The following is a 17,903-nucleotide window of genomic DNA, read 5'->3' on the forward strand; positions in this document are numbered from 1 at the left end:
CTCCCCCAGAGGACCAAAATGCTGTAGCCTGTCAGCATGTGGGGGCCAGGAGGAGCCCTTCAGAGCCTCTGGTCCATTCTGTCATTAGGTGATTGGCCAGTTTCGTGGCCAGGAAGTGCCAAGCTGGGGTGGTGAGAACTTCCTTTTCAGGGAAGTCCATACCTCCCCCAAGCATCTGTTCCCACCCCACACAACCTCTTCCAACAGCGAGTCTTTGCCACGTGTAATCTGTGGCAATTTAAGTCCTCTCTTTTTACACTGCTTTTCAGGTTGCGGGAGGAAGGGGCACTGAGAACAGCTGGCCAGCATTCACTTAATAATAAGGCTTCGGAACCCAAAGCCTGTTATTAAAGCTCCCCCTCCACCCTCCCTTCTCTAGGCGAGGGAGTTGGCAAAGTGCTTGGAGCTCTGTGGAAAAATAAGGTACTCCACAAATATAAAGTTCTTATTATTTTCAGTTCCCTCTGATCAAATTAGGTGTCAGGTTTTAATCTGTCACCTGACACCCCTGATTGCTGGTTGCCAAGGCAGAGTGACTTAGCTTTTCAAGACTCTTGAGAATAATTGCATTCATGATCCCACTGTTCCACACCTTCAACGCAGACTCCACCATCTGACACTTGTTCAGATGTTCACACCACGGCCCCCTGCACTTGTTCTCGAAATCCTGGGCCATCAGACTGGGTCCCCACAACCGAGTCAGTCCCCCAGAGAGCCTCACGAGTGCAAGACATGTGGATGATGCTCAGCAAATTCTTGTTGAAGAAGCACGGACATCTTTGAAACTGATTTAGAACCTTGCTTCTCAGAGTGTGGTCCCTGGACTGGCAGCATTGGCTTCACCTGAGAACTTGTTAGAAATGCAGAATCTCAGGGGCTACCTAAGATTCTGAACCTGCTGAGTCAAATTCTGTATTTCCACAAGGTCCCCAGGAGATTCCTATGCATATAAGACTTTGAGAAGCACTTCCCAGGTTGGGGGAACCATAGAAGCTGAGAATCAGAATCACCTGGGGGAACTGTTGCTTTTTTTTTTTTTTTTCCTTTGTATTTCCAGGCTCTGAATCATTCTATTTGGGAGAGAGGGCTTGTGGCATCTGTTTTGCTTGAAAGCACTGACGGTGATCCTGATTATCCAGGTTTGGAATCATCATTTAGAGTTTACCTATACCTTCTGCTAAAATTTTTAAGAAGGAAAACTCAAGCTCTGAACTATACAGAAAAGCCCCATCCACACATAGATAATTCTGAGTTAACTGCATATGGAATTGCCCCTTTGGCGTGGCTTTCTGGGCCTACAGATGCACGAGGGCTTCCCTGGGTGCATGCTGATGCTTTTCAGCCCTACCCCGCTCGGGAACATGCCTGGTTTTCCAGAGAATGATGGAACATTCTGGTGCTTGGCCTGGTTTTCCAGAGAATGACAGAACATTCTGGTGCTTGGCCTGGTTTTCTAGAGAATGATGGAACTTGTTCTTCTACCTGCCATGATGGCCCTCTGATATTCCTTCACCCCACCACCACCACCAAATTCAGTGTGACATGCCACCTCTCTGGCTAGATCCTGGGCTCTTGGTCCAAAACAAGGGCCTCAGAAACTACAGCCCCTGCTGACGGCAGACAGCATGTTTCTATAAGTTTGCTTCTATCCATCCCTATTGATCCCAGACTATTTCAACAGCCTCTGCCTGCTTTAGTATATATCAAGATTTAGGGATGTCTGGGTGGCTCAGCCGGTTGAGCATCTGACTCATGATTTTGGCTTAGGTCACGATCTCGCTGTTTGTGGGATCAAGCCCCACATTGGGCTCTGTGCTGACCTCATGGAGTCTGCTTGGGGTTCTCTCTCTCTCTCTCTCTCTCTCTCTCTCTCTCTCTGCCCCTCCCCTGCTCATGTTGTCTCTCTCTTTCAAAATAAATAAACATTAAAAAAAACTTTTAAAAAGATTTAGATATTAGGAGACAAATTAGGGATTAAATGTCTGTGGCTGGGAAAAGAACGGGTGATGCAAAAGAAGGCATGGCCTCTATTTCTCCATTTGATAATGAGATGGCTATATTAGATCAGTGATTTTCAAAGGGAAATCCTCTTGTCTAACAAAATTGTACCTGGGCCTCCAATGTAGAAAACTGAATGAAGAGTGGCTCTGACCAACATGGGGGGTGAAGGACCCAGAACTGTGACCATGGCCCCTTTTCCTGCACTCCCCAGTTCCTGGGGGACATCATTATCTTCCCAGGGCTCCAAGGAAGAAAGGTTGAGAACCACTGGGTTAGGTAATCCCTAATGTTTCTCCTGGTGCTTAATTTCTGCAAGGAAGATAAATCTGTAGCTGTATCAAAAAAAAAAAATCATGTCATAAATTCTAAAGTTTTAACAGGAATCACTTCCAGATTACCCATACAATTTATTTCCCTTATTAGCTTGGTGTAGAGCCATTCACTAAATTTCAAAACTTATATTTTTTCTACTGTAAGTTTTTTAAGCCCAATACTTTGAGAAATAATTTGTATTAAGCAAATCTCAGAGAAACCTTTGAATTTAGTTTCCATTCTTGTTCCTTATTTTTCCTGGAAATGAGAGGGATGTGGATTAACAGCAGAGAAAGGAATGGCCCAGCCAACCTAAACTAGAAGAGAAACAGATTTTGGTGGGAGGAATCACAGATCTTAGGGCCAAAAGGATGAAGAAATGAACAACTCCAGTATTCTGCCCGCGTAAGGATTCCGTATCCATTCATGCCTCCCACATGTGCTGAGCACTAGTTCTGGGGGGGCCCCATGCCAAGCACCAGTTACACAGTGACAAACATAGTGTCAGTTCTTAGGAGTGACCTTCACAGCAGTGTTACAGTGTGGTCAGGAGGTAAGGGCTATGGCAGGTTCTAGGGGCTTGACCAGGGATAAACCCCATGAGGACAGAAAACTTGTCTCTTATCTGCTGTTAGAATTCCCAGTGCCTGGCAGTGGTTTCAACAAATAAATGAACAAAGCATCGATCCCGCCAGTGGAAGGAGTTGGGACATCCTCTCTGACTGTTTGGTTAAATACTCAGCTGAGGCCCTGTAAAACACATATGTGGCTTGTCCACACTGACTTTGGCCTTGTGAAGGCTACATGTGAGGGGTAGAGGAAGAACATGCAGATGGTCAGAAAGTAAAAAGCACTTATAAGCGACTTATTGTTGGGGTGCCTGGGTGGCTCAGTTGGTTAAGTGTCTGACTTCAGCTCAGGTCATGATCTCATGGCTTGTGAGTTAGAGCCCCGATGGCCCCGCGTCGGGCTCTGTGCTGACAGCTCAGAGCGTGGAGTCTGCTTCAGATTCTGTGTCCCTCTCTCGCTCTGCCCCTGCCCTGCTCATGCTCTCTCTCTCTCTCTCAAGAATAAATAAACATTAATTTTTTTTTTAAAGTGACTTATTGCAAGTATAAATCAAGAGAGTAGAGTCCCACAGATAACCCAGAATTCACAGAAGAGTACTGTTGCCTGTGTGCCCTGCCCAGGGTAACTTTGGGGTGAGCCAGGGGCCCTCACATTGTGAAGGGATGTGACAGAGGCCCCAAAATACTGCGTGGTGCTTCTCCTAGGCTAGGCACAGCTGGGCTCCCTGCAGCTGGTACAGTGCGGGGATGAAAAGGGGGAAGAACACGGTGGGACTCAGTTTAAATGTGGGTTTCTCAGGGAAACCTTCCCTGATGCTCCACTCTAAGCCCCTCCCCCAATCCTATGCCACTCGCTCATGGCGCTTACGGCAATTGCAGTGACACAGTTATTGATATAATTTGTATTTTTCAAGTCCCCGTCTCCATGAGGGCAGGGACTGTGTCTGTCTTGTTCATTTCTGAATCCCCAGTACCCAGTACTGGGCTGGATGAATGGCCATATGAATGCCAGAATTGTTTTGTTTCTGGAGAAGGTGTGTTCTGAATTGGGTTTTGGAAGAGCAGAGGGCCAGGCAGGAGATGGGCAGGGACAAAGGGGAGACAGGAGTCAGCATAAGCGCTCCTAGGAAGGTCACCAGCTCACCTCCACGCTGCTCAGCCACTGCCGGACCGACAGGAATGACTGTCTGGCTGTGAGATCATACATGACGATGACGCCATCGGCCTTCCTGAAGAACTGCTGGGTGATACAGCAATACCTGCCATCAAGGGGTCACAGGTCATGGGCTGCATGGCTCCCCCCCTCCCCCCCCCACTGCCTGGACCTTCAGCCCTTGTGATGGGCAATGCAGGAGGCAGGGTTTGATCGGGGACGCTCCTCACCTCTCCTGCCCGGCCGTGTCCCACAGCTGCAGGGCCACGTACGAGCCATCCACATGCACCATCTTCACCTGGTAATCGATGCCTGCAAGGTGGAATGAGCCTATCATTTCCAAATCAGAAAAAGTTGCCCCCCCCCCCCCCCACATAGCTGGAAGCACATGAGGCCAAGGGTGGCAATCCTCCCCATGCAGTTCCTGGGAGGAGACGTGGGGGACTAGACAGGGAGGCATGGAACCTGAGTTCTGGTCCTGTGTCTGCCACTGCAGGGTGGCTGTGGGGGTACTGATCAAATCACTTAACTTCTCTGACTGTAGGTTCCTCACTGTAGTGTAATCCACATGCTCTTTGGGTATACTATAATAAGTATCAGATCACATATGTATAAAAGCAATACACCAAGGCAAAGACAATCATTATTTTTCATGAATTTACTATTGCAAAGATGGAAAAGGAGAGTGTCCTCATATATCTTTCTTCTCCTCCTCCCTAAAATATTTCTCAAAGTTCCCCTAATAAAATCCAAATATCCCTGCAGGAATGGATCATACCTTCAGACTTCCATCACCTAGTCAAAGCTTTGTGGAGGAGTGGGGCAGGGGAAGAGGTGGTAGGCAGATTGGGGGTCAGAAGAGAAGAAAAGGGGTAAGGTAGGGAATCAAAAGCAGCTTTCACCCTTAAGATGGGTTTAGAGCTCCTAATTCCATCCACTGGGCCACTCAAAATCATCTCTCTGAGGCCGGGACCCTACCCAGAGTCTTAGACCAGAGAGACAAGGTCAGAGACATGCATTCTGTACCCCTACAGCGGCCCTCAGAAATAAGGACCTTGATGCAGCTTCTTTGAGAACATACTCTTCTTTCCTACATCGTGTAAGAATGTTCCCAAATCAGGGCACCTGGGTGGCTCAGGCTGTTGAGGGTCTGGCTCATGATTGAGCCCAATGTCAGGCTCCTTGCTGAGCATGAAGCCTGTTTATGATTCCCTCTATCTCCCCCTACCCCTCACCCTTTCTTGCTCTCTCTCTAAAAAAAAAGGGGGGGTGCCTAGGTGGCTCAGTCGGTTGAGCGTCAGACTTTGGCTCAGGTCATGATCTCATGGTTTGTGGGTTTGAGCCCCACATCGGGCTCTGTGCTGACAGCTCAGAGACTAGAGCTTGCTTCAGATTCTTTGTCTCCCTCTCTCTCTGCCCCTCCCCCACTCTCACTTTGTCTCATTCTGTCTCTCAAAAATAAATAAATGTAAAAACAAATTAAATAAAAAAAAAGAATGTTCACAAATGCTTAACATTTTTAAAAACGTCTTTCCCCCTCATGGTATCAGATCAGGGAACCAGAGGGCATTCCCTGCCTCTTTGAAAAGGCCCAGCCTCTGAGGCCTTTAACATGGAGGGCTCAGCAAGGGACAGCAACAGAATCTTGGATAGAATGGGACAAAAAAGACAACAGAGAAGCAGTAAATAGAAAAGGTCATTCCAGCCAACGTCTACAGGCACAGGCTAGTGCTCTGGGGAGGGGCCCAGGAGTGGCGGGAAGGCGGGAGAGTCATCCACTCCTAGAATGGCAGACCTACAGGGACTCTACAGTCCCTGTGCTTCACAGGTGAGGGACTGAGAAGGGAGTGCATTTGTGCATTTGAGAGAGAAAAAGAGTGGTTTGTCCCATGGGTAGAATGCTTGATATTTCTAGTTTTCCCATGCCATCTCTCAATCTTCACCACACTCCTGTGTCTTCCACGTGAGGGTTATTATCCACACAATGCACGAGCACACGCCTGCATGCACATCTGTACACACATGCACATGCATACACACTCATGCACGGGCACACGCCTGCATGCAAATGCTCACGGGTAAGTGCATGTGTACTCCCCACCCCCACACCATTGAGGGATGAAGAAGCAGGTGTCCAGCAACGGTGTGCCTTGTCCAAGCTGGGCAGCAGCTACCGCCTAGTTGCAAGCCCAGTTCTGAGGCTCATTCTTCTTTTTGGAGCAGTGCCCTGTGCACAGGGACACCTGGCAGCCTCATTTCACCTAGAAAGTCCAGGGCCAAATGCTCTCATCAAAACGGATTATGACTAGCTGGGCTGAATTTGAAAGGGTGAGTTTTCTTCTTAGCTAAGAGTGGAAGAGCTTCCCCAGTCTGTGTTCCAGGGGATTGAAGGAGCTTCCTGCTTCCTGATAACTGCTCAAGAGAAAGCCAGCCATGGTCAACACACCTTCAGGGCCTGATCTTAAAGTAGCCAGAGGGTCCGAAGCCCCCGAAGACAGAGCCTTCTCCTGAATGGAAAGGCATGCAGGCGTTGGTGTGGGGGGGGGAACAGGTGGTGCTGCTTGGGGCAGCTAGGTCTTGGCTGCTGTCATGGTTCTGCTTTACCATAATGGCTAAATTCTTTGCCAGAGGACAGGGAGCTTGTCTTGCAGGGAGCAAAGTGGACCACGGAGTGCTGGACAAAATGGGCTCTGTGCTATGCTGAGCTTGCTGAGGGTCCCTGCTGGGTACACAATGTACTTCTCTCTGCAGCCTCAGACAAAGAGGCCAAGGAAACAGATAAACCCATGGAGAAGGCTGGGGGTGATGGCAGGAGACACAAGGTGTCACAGTCCAATAGTAGAAGAGGCAACGTACAATGATATGGGACCAGAAGGCCTGGAATAAACTGGTTTCTAAGACCACAACCAGTTCTAATATTTCAGGAGCAGAGGTAACCCTCTGTTCTATGTTCTAGTCTCAGTTCTGCCTCTGATGAGCTGTGTGACCTTGGTGGCATTACGTCATTTTGTGGGGTTTCACTCCTCATCTGCAAATGAGGTGTGATGGAGGGTATGGAGGGGTAGGTCAGACGTTCATAATATTTTTTTAAATGTTTATTAATTTTTGAGAGAGAGAGAGTGTGTGTGAGCAGGGGAAGGACAGAGAGAGAGGGAGACACAGAACCCAAAGCAGGTTCCAGGCTCTGAGCTGTCAGCACGGAGACCGACGCGGGGCTTAAACCCACGAACTGTGAGATCATGACCTGAGCCAAAGTTGGATGGTTAACCAACTGAGTCACCCAGGCGCCCCCAGATGTCATAATCTTTAAATTCAGCTGTGACATTCAATGAACACATGGAAGTGACCCCCAAATTGCAACCTAACTGGTTTCTGAATGACAGCTGGACCTTAGGAATCCCTGTTCATTGTGAATTATGTCCAGTCTTGTCGTGGGATAGTATGGATTACAGCTGGGCTGATGGAGTCCAGGGAGGGTGACGTTAGCCCTTCTGGACAAGACAGGCCCCAGACATCATTTAGAGTAGGAGGGATATGGGAGTGGGGAGGGTCTTCAAGGTGTCATGGAGAAAAACTCTGGGGATTTCTCTGTAGAAATGCTGAGTAGGAAGGAAACCAGACTCTGGTGGCCAAGAAAAGGCAGAGTGCATTCTGTTGGGGAAAACTTCTAGAAGAAACACGCTGGGTTGTGGCCTATGACTTAAAGCAGGGGTCTGTGAACCAATGTGGGGCAGTGGAAGGAGCACAGGACTCAGAGTCCTGGTTTCCATGGAGCTTTAGCTTCTATTCATCAGTCTTGTCATTGACAAAGTGAGCTCCAACGTTCTACACAAGCCATCATTTGACATCTCCGGGACACCCACAGGGCTCAAGCACCTTCCCATGAAGAAAGCTGGTCCTAAGGTGGGGTGGGCAGGGTGCTCCCGGGCAGGGTGCTCCCAGTCACATTGCTGTGTTGTAGCACTTACATGGTGCACAAGCCACAAGTCGAGCACAGATCACATTCGTATGATGTGGTAGGAGACCTGAAGTCCCCTTTGATGGTGGTGGTAAGACTGAAGGACCTGTAGAGCCCCTGTTAGTACTGTGCTGACTGTGATGGTGCTGCTGCCCTTAACAGGTGGCAGCCAGAGCCCCAGTCTAGGCTCCCTGCTTTGGCCATAGGCAGGACTCTGGGGCTTTCTGTCTCTTTAAAGGGAGCATCTTTCTGGTGGTTGGCATGACATCTGTTACTGACATGTGTACCAGAACAAGGCACATTATGTGGCAGGGAGACTAATTTCAGCTGCTGTTCCAGCATGTTCTGCGCAGTGTGATGAAGGGCATTCCTGATTTGGAATCTTTGATATTTTTCCCTTCCTAAATTGCAGGTGTTTCCATAATTGGCCTCCTGGGAAGTGCAGATTAGTCTGGTTTTTCCTTTTTCAGAGGCTTCCAGCTCAGGGGCACAAGTTGGAAATGTAAACGGACCCTGATTCCCTGATTTCATCAACAGGAGAGGCACACTGTGTGCACTGCCTAGGGGGATGCCTTTGAGGCCCAAGAGGCTGGCATCTGCCTCTTGCCTCCCATGAGTCTGTGCTGGAGCCCTGACCTGGGGTTCCTATCCCATGGAATGCTCCTGGAAAAGTGAGTCTTCCCTCCCACAGCCATTGCCTTCTGCAGCACACTGGGCTCACTCCCAGACTTGCCTCTCAAGGCCAGACTCTTCCAGGCTTGAGTCACAGGCTCTGCCCCTCTTCCTGTCAGGGTCCTGATTCTTCATCTGGGGACTCTCTCAGTCTTTGGGTGGAATGAGGCAGAAGGGAGGGGACAGGAGAATGTTCCAGATGTGATAACAGCATAGGAAAAGACCCAACCGTAAGAACAGGATGCCTGAAGTGTGTGGGAAGGGATCCACATGCAGGAAAAAATTTGGAAGGAAAGGGAAGAACATGGAGTCTCCCCAGGCAGGGCCCTGGAGCAGGGAAAGTCTGTCTTATAGAGCCAGCTTGTCAGATAGCCAAAGGTCAAACATGGTCTGCACTGAGAACCAGGCTTGGAAGCCTTCCTGGATGACCTGGTTCAAATCCTCCAGGAGGAAAAACTTGAAGCCCCAAGGTGGGGCATGTCCTCCAGAGGTCACACGGCTGATCAGCCAGCGGCAGAGTTGGGATGAAGATCCAGGTCCTCTGGTGTCCCACTGAACTTTAACAGCCTCCCCTGCCTGTATCAATGTGTGCCCAACTCTCGTGGCAGGGAAGTGTCCTCACCACCCACTGGGTGCTGGGCACACACAACTCAATACTGTTAGGAGATACTGTGGGATGGACTAGAAGGGATATGCAGGGGGCCAATATCAGCACTAAACCAGCTGAGGGGATGTGGACAAGCGTCCTTAACCCCTCTGGGCCTCAGTTTCCTGATCTCTCCATTGGGCTGATAACAGGGGTTGTGTGAACACAGATTTGAAGAGATGAACATAAAAGCCCATGCTAACTATGCAGGTCACATCAATGTATTTTCAAATCCAGCTGACCGATCACTACAGTTAAATGGTACATAGTAGGTGCTTAAGGGATTTATGTTTTGCTTGAGTGATTCAAACAAAAGCTAAAAGGTCAGTACACCCTTGAGTCTTGTCACATATTCCAATGCAGTGAGCAAAGGCCTCCATGTGAATAAAATATTACTCAGGAGTGGGAACACATTAAGCCATGATCATCCATTAGTGGCTGAGCCTAATGATGAAACCCAGCTGTCACCCAGCAGGCCTGGGATGCAGAATGGGTAAAATGTGATGGTAAATGAAGCCACCCAATGCACTGTCCTCCACTCCACCCATCTACACACACACACACACACACACACACACACACACGCAGGAGGGCAGGCAAGAAGCTGCTGGCCCCTGGGGGAGGTGGGGATACACACACACACACACACACACACACACACACACCAGAGGGCAGGGCAGGAAGCTGCTGGCCCCTGGGGGAGGTGGGGACACACACACACACACACACACACCGGAGGGCAGGGCAGGAAGCTGCTGGCCCCTGGGGGATGGGGTGGGGATTGTGGTGTCAGGTGTGCACCTGAGGAAAAGCATGAACACTCAGGGCCCTGCTGAAAATGGAGAAAAAAAGATAAGAAATAGATGGGCTCAGAGACGAGGGAGCATGAGGCAAACTTCAGTTCCCCTGAGGCTAGACAGAGGAAGCCTTCTGTGGTTCCGCTCCATGTGGAACAAGCTCAGCAGCTAGCACCGTGCAGGGTGAGGGAGGTGGACTTCACCTTGCCCCTTTAGCCTCACTGGGGAACAAGCGGACACGGGCCCCCCTACCCGCCAGGCCCCCATGGTCACTCCTGCTGGGCCCCCAGTCCCTTCCTGGGCCCCCTTCTCACACCGTCCCCTTCCCAGAGTGGGACCCGAGAACTCACCTACAGTGGCTGCCAGGCCTGGGGCAAACCGGTCCTCACAGAACCTCCTCAGGAAAGATGTCTTCCCCACGGCCGAGTTGCCCACTAACACAATTTTGAAGAGCCGGTCTGGGATGGAGGGAGAGGCTTCCTCCTGTGGATGGCAGACAGTCTGGCCAACCGCCAGGATGGTCACCAGCCCCTCCTCCTGCTACGACCTGTCCCTACAGCGTCCAGGCGAAGGTGGGGACCTGCCCCTGGACCAGCATGAGGGAGGGCACTCCAGCTTTGGATGCACGTAGCTTTGGGCTCTGGGCACAGAGGCTCCTTCTAGCTTCAGTGGGAGGGAAGAGAGATACTCATTCAACCATGTGTTGTCTGCCTCCTGTGTTGCAGACCCCTGCGTTGTCCCTGAAGACACAGGGACAAGGAGGCAGGCCTGGTTTGCCGTGGAGGGAAGGAGACAGGCGTGTAAACAAAAAATTATAAAACAAGCTGCTGAGTGCTCTAGGAGCACAGAGGAAGAGTCAAGGATCCACAGGGGAGGACACTTTCAGCTGGGGTTTAAAGAGGAGGCAGAGATGCTCCATGCAGGGGAAGGACAGGTGGGATGTTTGCTGGGGGTGGGGGGAGATAGAAAAAAGGAAGCATGTCTATATCACAGGGGCAGAGACTGCCTGGGATGGGCTAGGGAGCCTTGATTTCTGCCCTATCATTGCAAGCCTGGACTGAATGGAGGACGCTCTTGCCTCCCTGCATATCACTCTTCTGTCCATCTCATCAGCTTCTGTTTAGGACCCCGTCTGCCCTGGGGAACAGTCTCCACTCAGTAGGTTGGGAAATCCACAATGCCAGGCCACTGGACAGAGCTTTCGAGAGCCAAACAGTCACTGTACTCCTTCTCCTGTGCCCAGCAGCTGTAGGGAGATAGACTGGGAGCCAGCCTGCTCTTTGGTCTGGGATGCTAGAGCCCAGTGGGGAATGGACTTGCTCCAGGACTGCCAGGAGCAGCAGAGTAAGGAGCCGCCTTCTGGCACAAAGTCCTCTCGGCTGCATGATCCTCCCTTCCATTGAGCTGCTTGTGTGCTCGCCCAAATCCTGCCTCTGGGCCCAGCACCGCCTGCCCAAGCCAGGAGGCTCTTTTGAATCTATTTAGAAGCGGATTTGGGGGAATTAGCTCCTCTCATTGAGCAAATACTATAATGGAGTGACAGCAGATATTAGCAGAACTTGAGTCTCAGAGAAAAGCCATTAACAGCCTTTTGGGGAGAAATCAATTCCATGTAGTACTTAGGAGGGAATTCAAGGTCAATTACAGGAGTTTAAACTAAACCTTTAAAAAACCGCACACTCATAAACTATGCTCTCTGCCCTGTTTTCTTTATTCTTGTAATGCAGAAGGGCATCCAACCTGATGGTCTCTGCTCAGCCTCTCTGCCTCCAACTGTCATCTATTTGAGACTACAGCTCAGTGCAGCAGTCTGTGTATCCCTAGGCACAGCGACAGGTGGGGAATGTGAGGCCTAGGGCAAGAGAAGGAGGTTCTGGCTGCAGATGCTGTGCTGGCCCTGCTCCAAGAAGAGCACATTTTTTTGTAGGCCAAAGAAGGTCAACATACTGATGGTCCAGCTCTAGGCAGGACCCAGTTGACGGGTGCAGGGAACTCCTAGTCATGTTTACTCACGTAACCTGTGTCCCCTCTAGGGGGCAGTCTGCAGTGAGGCAACCAGACTGGGGTGCCAGGGCTAGAGAAAGACCTGTTCTCATTCTCCTTCCTAGCACTTTTTTTTTTAAAATAAGCTTTAGGAAACTAAAGGTAATACATGCTAATTTTTAAAATTAGGAAAAACAAGGGCACCTGGTGGCTCAGTTGGTTAAGCGGCCAACTTCGGCTCAGGTCTTGATCTCATGGTTTGTGAGTTCGAGGCCTGCGTCGGGCTCTGTGCTGACAGCTCAGAGCCTGGAGCCTGCTTCAGATTCTGTGTCTCCCCCTCTCTCTGCCATTCCCCAACTTGTGCTCTGTCTCTCTGTCTCTCTCTTAAAAATAAACATTAAAAAAATAATAAAAAAATAAAATTAGGAAAAACAGAAGAGTAGAGAAGAAAATAATTACTCATAATCTACCTTACCACCCAGAAGTGGTCACTATTTGTATTTGGATGCATTTCTTCCAGGCTTTTTTCCATATAGATGAATGAATATATGTTTTACTTAAAGAGATTTGAGATATTGGGGCGCCTGGGTGGCTCAGTCAGATAGGTGTCCGACTCTTGATTTTGGCTCAGGTCACAATCTCATAGTTTGTGGGTTTGAGCCCTGCATCGGGCTCTGCACTGACAGTGTGGAGCTTGCTTGGGATTCTCTCTCTCCCTCTCTCTCTCTGCCCCTCCCCCACTCGTTCTCTCCTGCTCTCTCAAAATAAACAAACTTAATAAAATAAAATAAAAAGATTTGAGATATTATATGCAATTTTATTCTACTTTCTCATATATTTTTAATTATAAATATTTTTCTGCATCACTAAAGTTTCTTGAAAATGTTATTTTTAGCAGTGCTACGTAATCTATTGAGTTAATACACTTGAATTTATGTTTCTCTCATCGGACATTTTTTCAAGTGTTTACAAATATACATAACCATTGTTGAGTTAAGTCTTTTTCTGAATCTGGTTATTTCCTTAGGAAAGATTGCTAGGACTAGAAGTGCCAGTTTGTAGGATGTGGAATTTTTAAGTTCTTGATTCCTGTTATCAAACCGCTTTCCAGAAAGGCTGTACCAATTTATTCCTTAGCAGCCTTGCATGGGACGGCCTGCCTCACAGCGCTCTTCTAAAGACCAGAGCCTCCACTGAAGCTGCTATTGCCTCCTCGTACAGCGTATTTCCCCATTGCTGTAGTTTCTGTCCTGGGCTAACTATTGGCACACCTGGGGCAGCCAGCACTGACAGGAGAGCACATGGTGAGAAGTCTGGGCGCATGTCCCCGTGGGGCTAGACCAGGCCCCACTCTTCTGGGCTTCTGTGTCCCTCTCTGCCACATGGGAGAAGCCATTTCTGATGCACCCATCAGACAACTGTGGGGATCACATGGCCCAGCACACATGGATGCTTAGTTTTTCCCTTTATCTGGTCTCCTACTGACCTCTTAACACTTTTATATTGGGGGGTATATCTTGGGATATTTAAAAGCCCCTATGTGCCCCCTGCCTGCAAGTGTAGGTCTGTGATGAAGGGTACATGGAAGGGCGTGTAGGAAGGAGGAGCTCCTACCCACCACTGGTGCCATCCAGTTCTCAGTTTCCCCTGGCTTAGGGCCCTTCAGGGAAAGGGTATGTAGGCATGAATGTTAAGCCAGGCCCAAGAATGACAATGATGCCGACAGGTCCCTGCAGTGGTCAGAAAGGTTTCCTGTCATACATGCTAACACAGCCATTTGAAAATGCTCCAGTGGTAAGGGCTCAGGTCTAAAGGGCTGCCCCAGTAGACAGGGGGGAGCCTCTTTCACATTGTCGCAGACATTTCTATAGCCTTTTAGAGGGTCAAGTGGGAGGTGAAAGGGCTTGAGGAGTCTATTCATGGGCCTGGATCACCAACAAGGTGAGGAACATCATCACCGTGAACCAGAGGAAGATGGTTAATATGGCCTACTTCCCCCACAGGATTTAGCAGGAATACCTGGTAGGGAGTGCAGGAGGGATGTGGGAACAGAGGGTCACCCCAAAGGGAGGCATGGGCAGGGCATTTGGGAATGAAAACATGATTAGCTGATCAGGAACTGAGAGAAAAATGATGGTACACAAACTTTGCAGAGCAATGATTGGCCCTGTTGGGAACAGTCACAGAATGTGAGAGAGGATGTGTAATTTCAAAAGTATGTGATAATTTTATACTAAGAGCCAAGCAGATTGTTTGTCTAAAGTAGCTACTCAGTAAATGCTTCTGAATCTGAATCAGAAATGAGAACATAGGGAGTGGGGAAAACAACAGAAGTTACAGAGTATTTACCAGGACTCCTGAGTCTCCCCAGTGACACTCAGTTCAGCAGGGCAAGCTGGTATCAGAAGGACACAAATATGATGATTCATAAAACTAGCTGCACCTGACTTCCCAAGCTGAACCTGACTTCTCACGCTGCTTTTGCGGCTCTTGGGCTCAAATGCAAATGACAGGTATAGAGGTGACAAGTGACATCTATGGACCAATATAGGATGTGCCCTTACCTTAGACAGGTCTTCTTTTCCAATAGGTTGCCCTCGAGGAGATGTAGGCATGCGTTCCAAAGGTGTGGCCTGTTGGCTTTGTCCTTCCACCCTCTGTTGGGAGACCTTTTCCTCTTCTGGGCATTTGCTCAGTGGCTGCTCAAAGCCACCATCCAGGAGCTGGGGCAAGGGGTCTTCTTCAATAGAGATGATTCTGCGGAATGCCCGGGTGAGCGGACCCCCAGGTCCTGGCTCCTCTTCTTGAAGGGGATATCCACTCAGGCCCAGGGAGCTTCTCCTTCTCGAGAAGCCAAATACATCTTCTTCCTCCTCTGACTGGCTATTTTTGGATAGGGAAGGAAGAGAAATGGGGAGAATAGCACAAAATATATCAATATGGAAACCAGAGAGATGTCTCATAGCTCTTTGACAAACAAGATGTCTTGAAAGCTCTGTGACAAACAAGTAACTGAAGAGCATCACGCCTTGGGGGCAGAGAACTCCAGGAAAGGAAAAAACAAGACCCTGCATTCTTTGGCTCATTCACCCAACACACTTATGGAAGTGCTTAGTGAATATAAAAATGACAAAATGGTGGTGATGATGATGAAGGTGATGGTGATGATGAAGGTGGTAGTGATGATGATGATGAAGGTGGTGGTGAGGATGGTGGTGTTGAAGATGATGAAGGTGGTGTGATGATGATGAAGGTAGTGGTGATAATGATGAAAGTGGTGGTGATGATGGTGGTGATGAAGATGATGAAGGCATTGGTGATGATTATGATGATGTTGATGGTGTGATGATGAAGGTTGTGGTGATGATGATGATAAAGATGGTGGTGATGTTGATGATGATGGCAATCATGAAGGTGGTGGTGATGGTAGTGGTGATGAAGATGATGAAGGTGGTGGTGATGATGATTACCACCAGATATTTAGCTAATGACATAGTCACACACAGGTGGACATGTCCTCCTGGAATGCTCAGCGTAGTGGGGAGTGGAAGCAGTAATGGCACAACTAAATATACTTCGACAAGCTGTGGGAAGTGCTTAAAAGGTGGAGTGAGGGTGTGAGGAAAGGAGACAGGGGCACCTGGATGGCTTAGTCGGTGGAGCGTTTGACTTCGGCTCAGGTCATGATCTCATGGTTTGTGAGTTCAAGCCCCACATTGGGGTTCACTGCTATCCGTGGAAAGCCCACTTCAGATCCTCTGTCTCCCTCTCTTTGCCCTTCCCCAACTTGTGCTCTCTCAAAAATAAATAGAACATTTAAAAAAAGATCTGGAAATAAAGTATCCACAATTAACAATCAGGTGGCCTTGGCTGTGGTCCCATACCAGCCCTTACTGACTATGCCACTAGGTAAGACACTTCCACCCTTCCAAATCTCAGTTTCCTCAGCATAAAATGTGGCTCATCTCCCCTGCCTATCTCACAAATAAGACAATGCATAAAAGTAGACATGTTCACAAAACAGCCCTTGGCAATGTGAGTGAGGGGTACTGCTGCTCTGGGAGAAGCCCCCACCACAGGATGGACGTCCACTGGCTCCAAAGAAGCTGCTCACTTGGGGATGGGCTTGGGGTTGGAAGCAAGCCAGACAGGGCACCTCTACCTGCTTTTTCTACCTTTCTTTTTCTCTTTCAGTGTCCCTGGAAGTCAGAGTGAAGAGTAAGTGGCCTCAGAGGTCTACGTGCATATTTGCTCCCAGAAGCATCTGAACATCAAGAATAAGGAAAAGCAGCAGGAAGTGAAAGGAGGGAACTGGCCAACCAGATGTAGAATGAAAGCACAGGCTGTATTTTCAGAAGGTTTTGACAGCAAAGGCCTCACAGACCCTTCCTGGCACAGGAGCTCGGGTCTCTGTGAACAATTAAAGCTGGGAAGTGTTTTAAATGGAAGTTTGACAGGGAGAATTTTGAGTCCAAAACTGAAACACACATGCACGTCCACACACATGCACACAAATATGCAATGATTAGAAAAGAAAACAGAATGTGAATGAGATAAGGAAGTGACAGGGCCAATGGAGAAAGAAGGCAGGGGGGAAGGTCACAGAGTATGCAGAACAGTGAAGCTCCCTTCATTTCCCCCCTGTCTTCAGCTTATAATATTTATTATTCCTAAGGACCAGTAATAGGAAGGAAAAAGGAAAAACTGCATGTATCATTGTCCCAAAGTTAAGTACAACTCCAAAAGATAAATTAAGAGAGAAGGCTTGCTCACAAAAATGGTGACTTAATTTGGTTCCCTTGATATAAAATAAGGAACTTTATAGCAATTCAGGGACTTTTCCAGTTATTTATAAAATCATAGTTTTTAATAGAAGCTGACTGTCCTCTCTCCAACAAATTTCTTCTCTAGTCTATCAACCCTACTGACTGCTTACCCACTTTAAAACACAATTAGTATTCCCATTCACTTTCACTCTGCTTCCACCCAAGTATGTACCTGTGTGCACATGTGAGCAAGTGTGCGAATACACATGCAGCATATTTTTTAAAGGCCTTGCAGCCAGGAAAAAAAAATGGCCACCGCAACAGCCTTAAAATGAAGCATTTTTTTGAAAAAAGCTTTTGATTTGGAAAATTCTCGAGCACTATTGACACTCTGTAATACCCTTGGCTTAGCACGACTGTGTTCATTTTTGGTTTTGTCACCAAAAGCTATGTACCAGCAGCAGAGAGCAGTGGCCTCTGCCAAAGTCTGTATTGGAACTGATGGCGCACAATTTGTTATTTACTTGATTGCCTGTTTCCTTTACTCAACCATAAGCTCCATGAGAGCAAAGATAGGGTCTATTTTGCTCACCACTGTATACTTCGCACATAGCATAATATCTTGCACATAGGAGGCACTCAATAATGGATTTTACGGCAGGACTCATGTTTAGCTTATTTTTGGATCTTCACAGAACTCAAAACAATGTCTGGTACAAAGTAAGCCATCGGTGAATGTTTGTTGAATGAATATATTCAATGCTGAGTTGGTGAAAGGCCAACTATTATTGCGGAAACTTGGATCGCCAACTGTATCCCTCTCTGAGCTATTTAGAAAAGGAATTCGGGATGACTGGGTCCAAGCCTTGACTGATGAGCTCATCAACATCTCCAGAGTCACTTCCCCTTTTTGTATTGTGTATTTCATACTTGCTGTCCTCAGGGTCTCCTGGATAAGCAAATCTATTCACTTTTTCCCTGGCTTTCATACTTAGGGGTCTGGTTGCCTCTACCTTTATGTGGCCTTTATGTGGATGGAGCAACAT

At 48.3% G+C, this 17,903-nt stretch overlaps 1 protein-coding gene across 7 annotated transcripts in view; it reads right to left on the reverse strand.

Annotated features, from left to right (window-relative positions):
- Nucleotides 1-17,903, reverse strand: part of CRACR2A (calcium release activated channel regulator 2A) — a 134,814-nt gene that overhangs the window by 10,247 nt on the left and 106,664 nt on the right. For 6 of the 7 annotated variants that reach the window (XM_047067401.1, XM_047067400.1, XM_047067398.1 and 3 more), the window contains 4 exons: nucleotides 14,656-14,974; nucleotides 10,459-10,609; nucleotides 4,266-4,347; nucleotides 4,027-4,141 (listed from right to left, as the gene is read on the reverse strand). In XM_047067401.1, coding sequence (XP_046923357.1) covers nucleotides 4,027-4,141; nucleotides 4,266-4,347; nucleotides 10,459-10,609; nucleotides 14,656-14,974 — 667 coding nt within the window. The remainder of the gene's footprint in view (nucleotides 1-4,026; nucleotides 4,142-4,265; nucleotides 4,348-10,458; nucleotides 10,610-14,655; nucleotides 14,975-17,903) is intronic. The other variant, XM_047067399.1, reaches the window with a different exon arrangement.

This window comes from Lynx rufus, unplaced genomic scaffold (assembly GCF_022079265.1).
Source record: "Lynx rufus isolate CCGP_SWC_20201006 ecotype Redwood Valley unplaced genomic scaffold, mLynRuf1.p SCAF_7, whole genome shotgun sequence".
In the NCBI taxonomy this organism is placed as follows: Eukaryota; Metazoa; Chordata; class Mammalia; order Carnivora; family Felidae; genus Lynx; species Lynx rufus.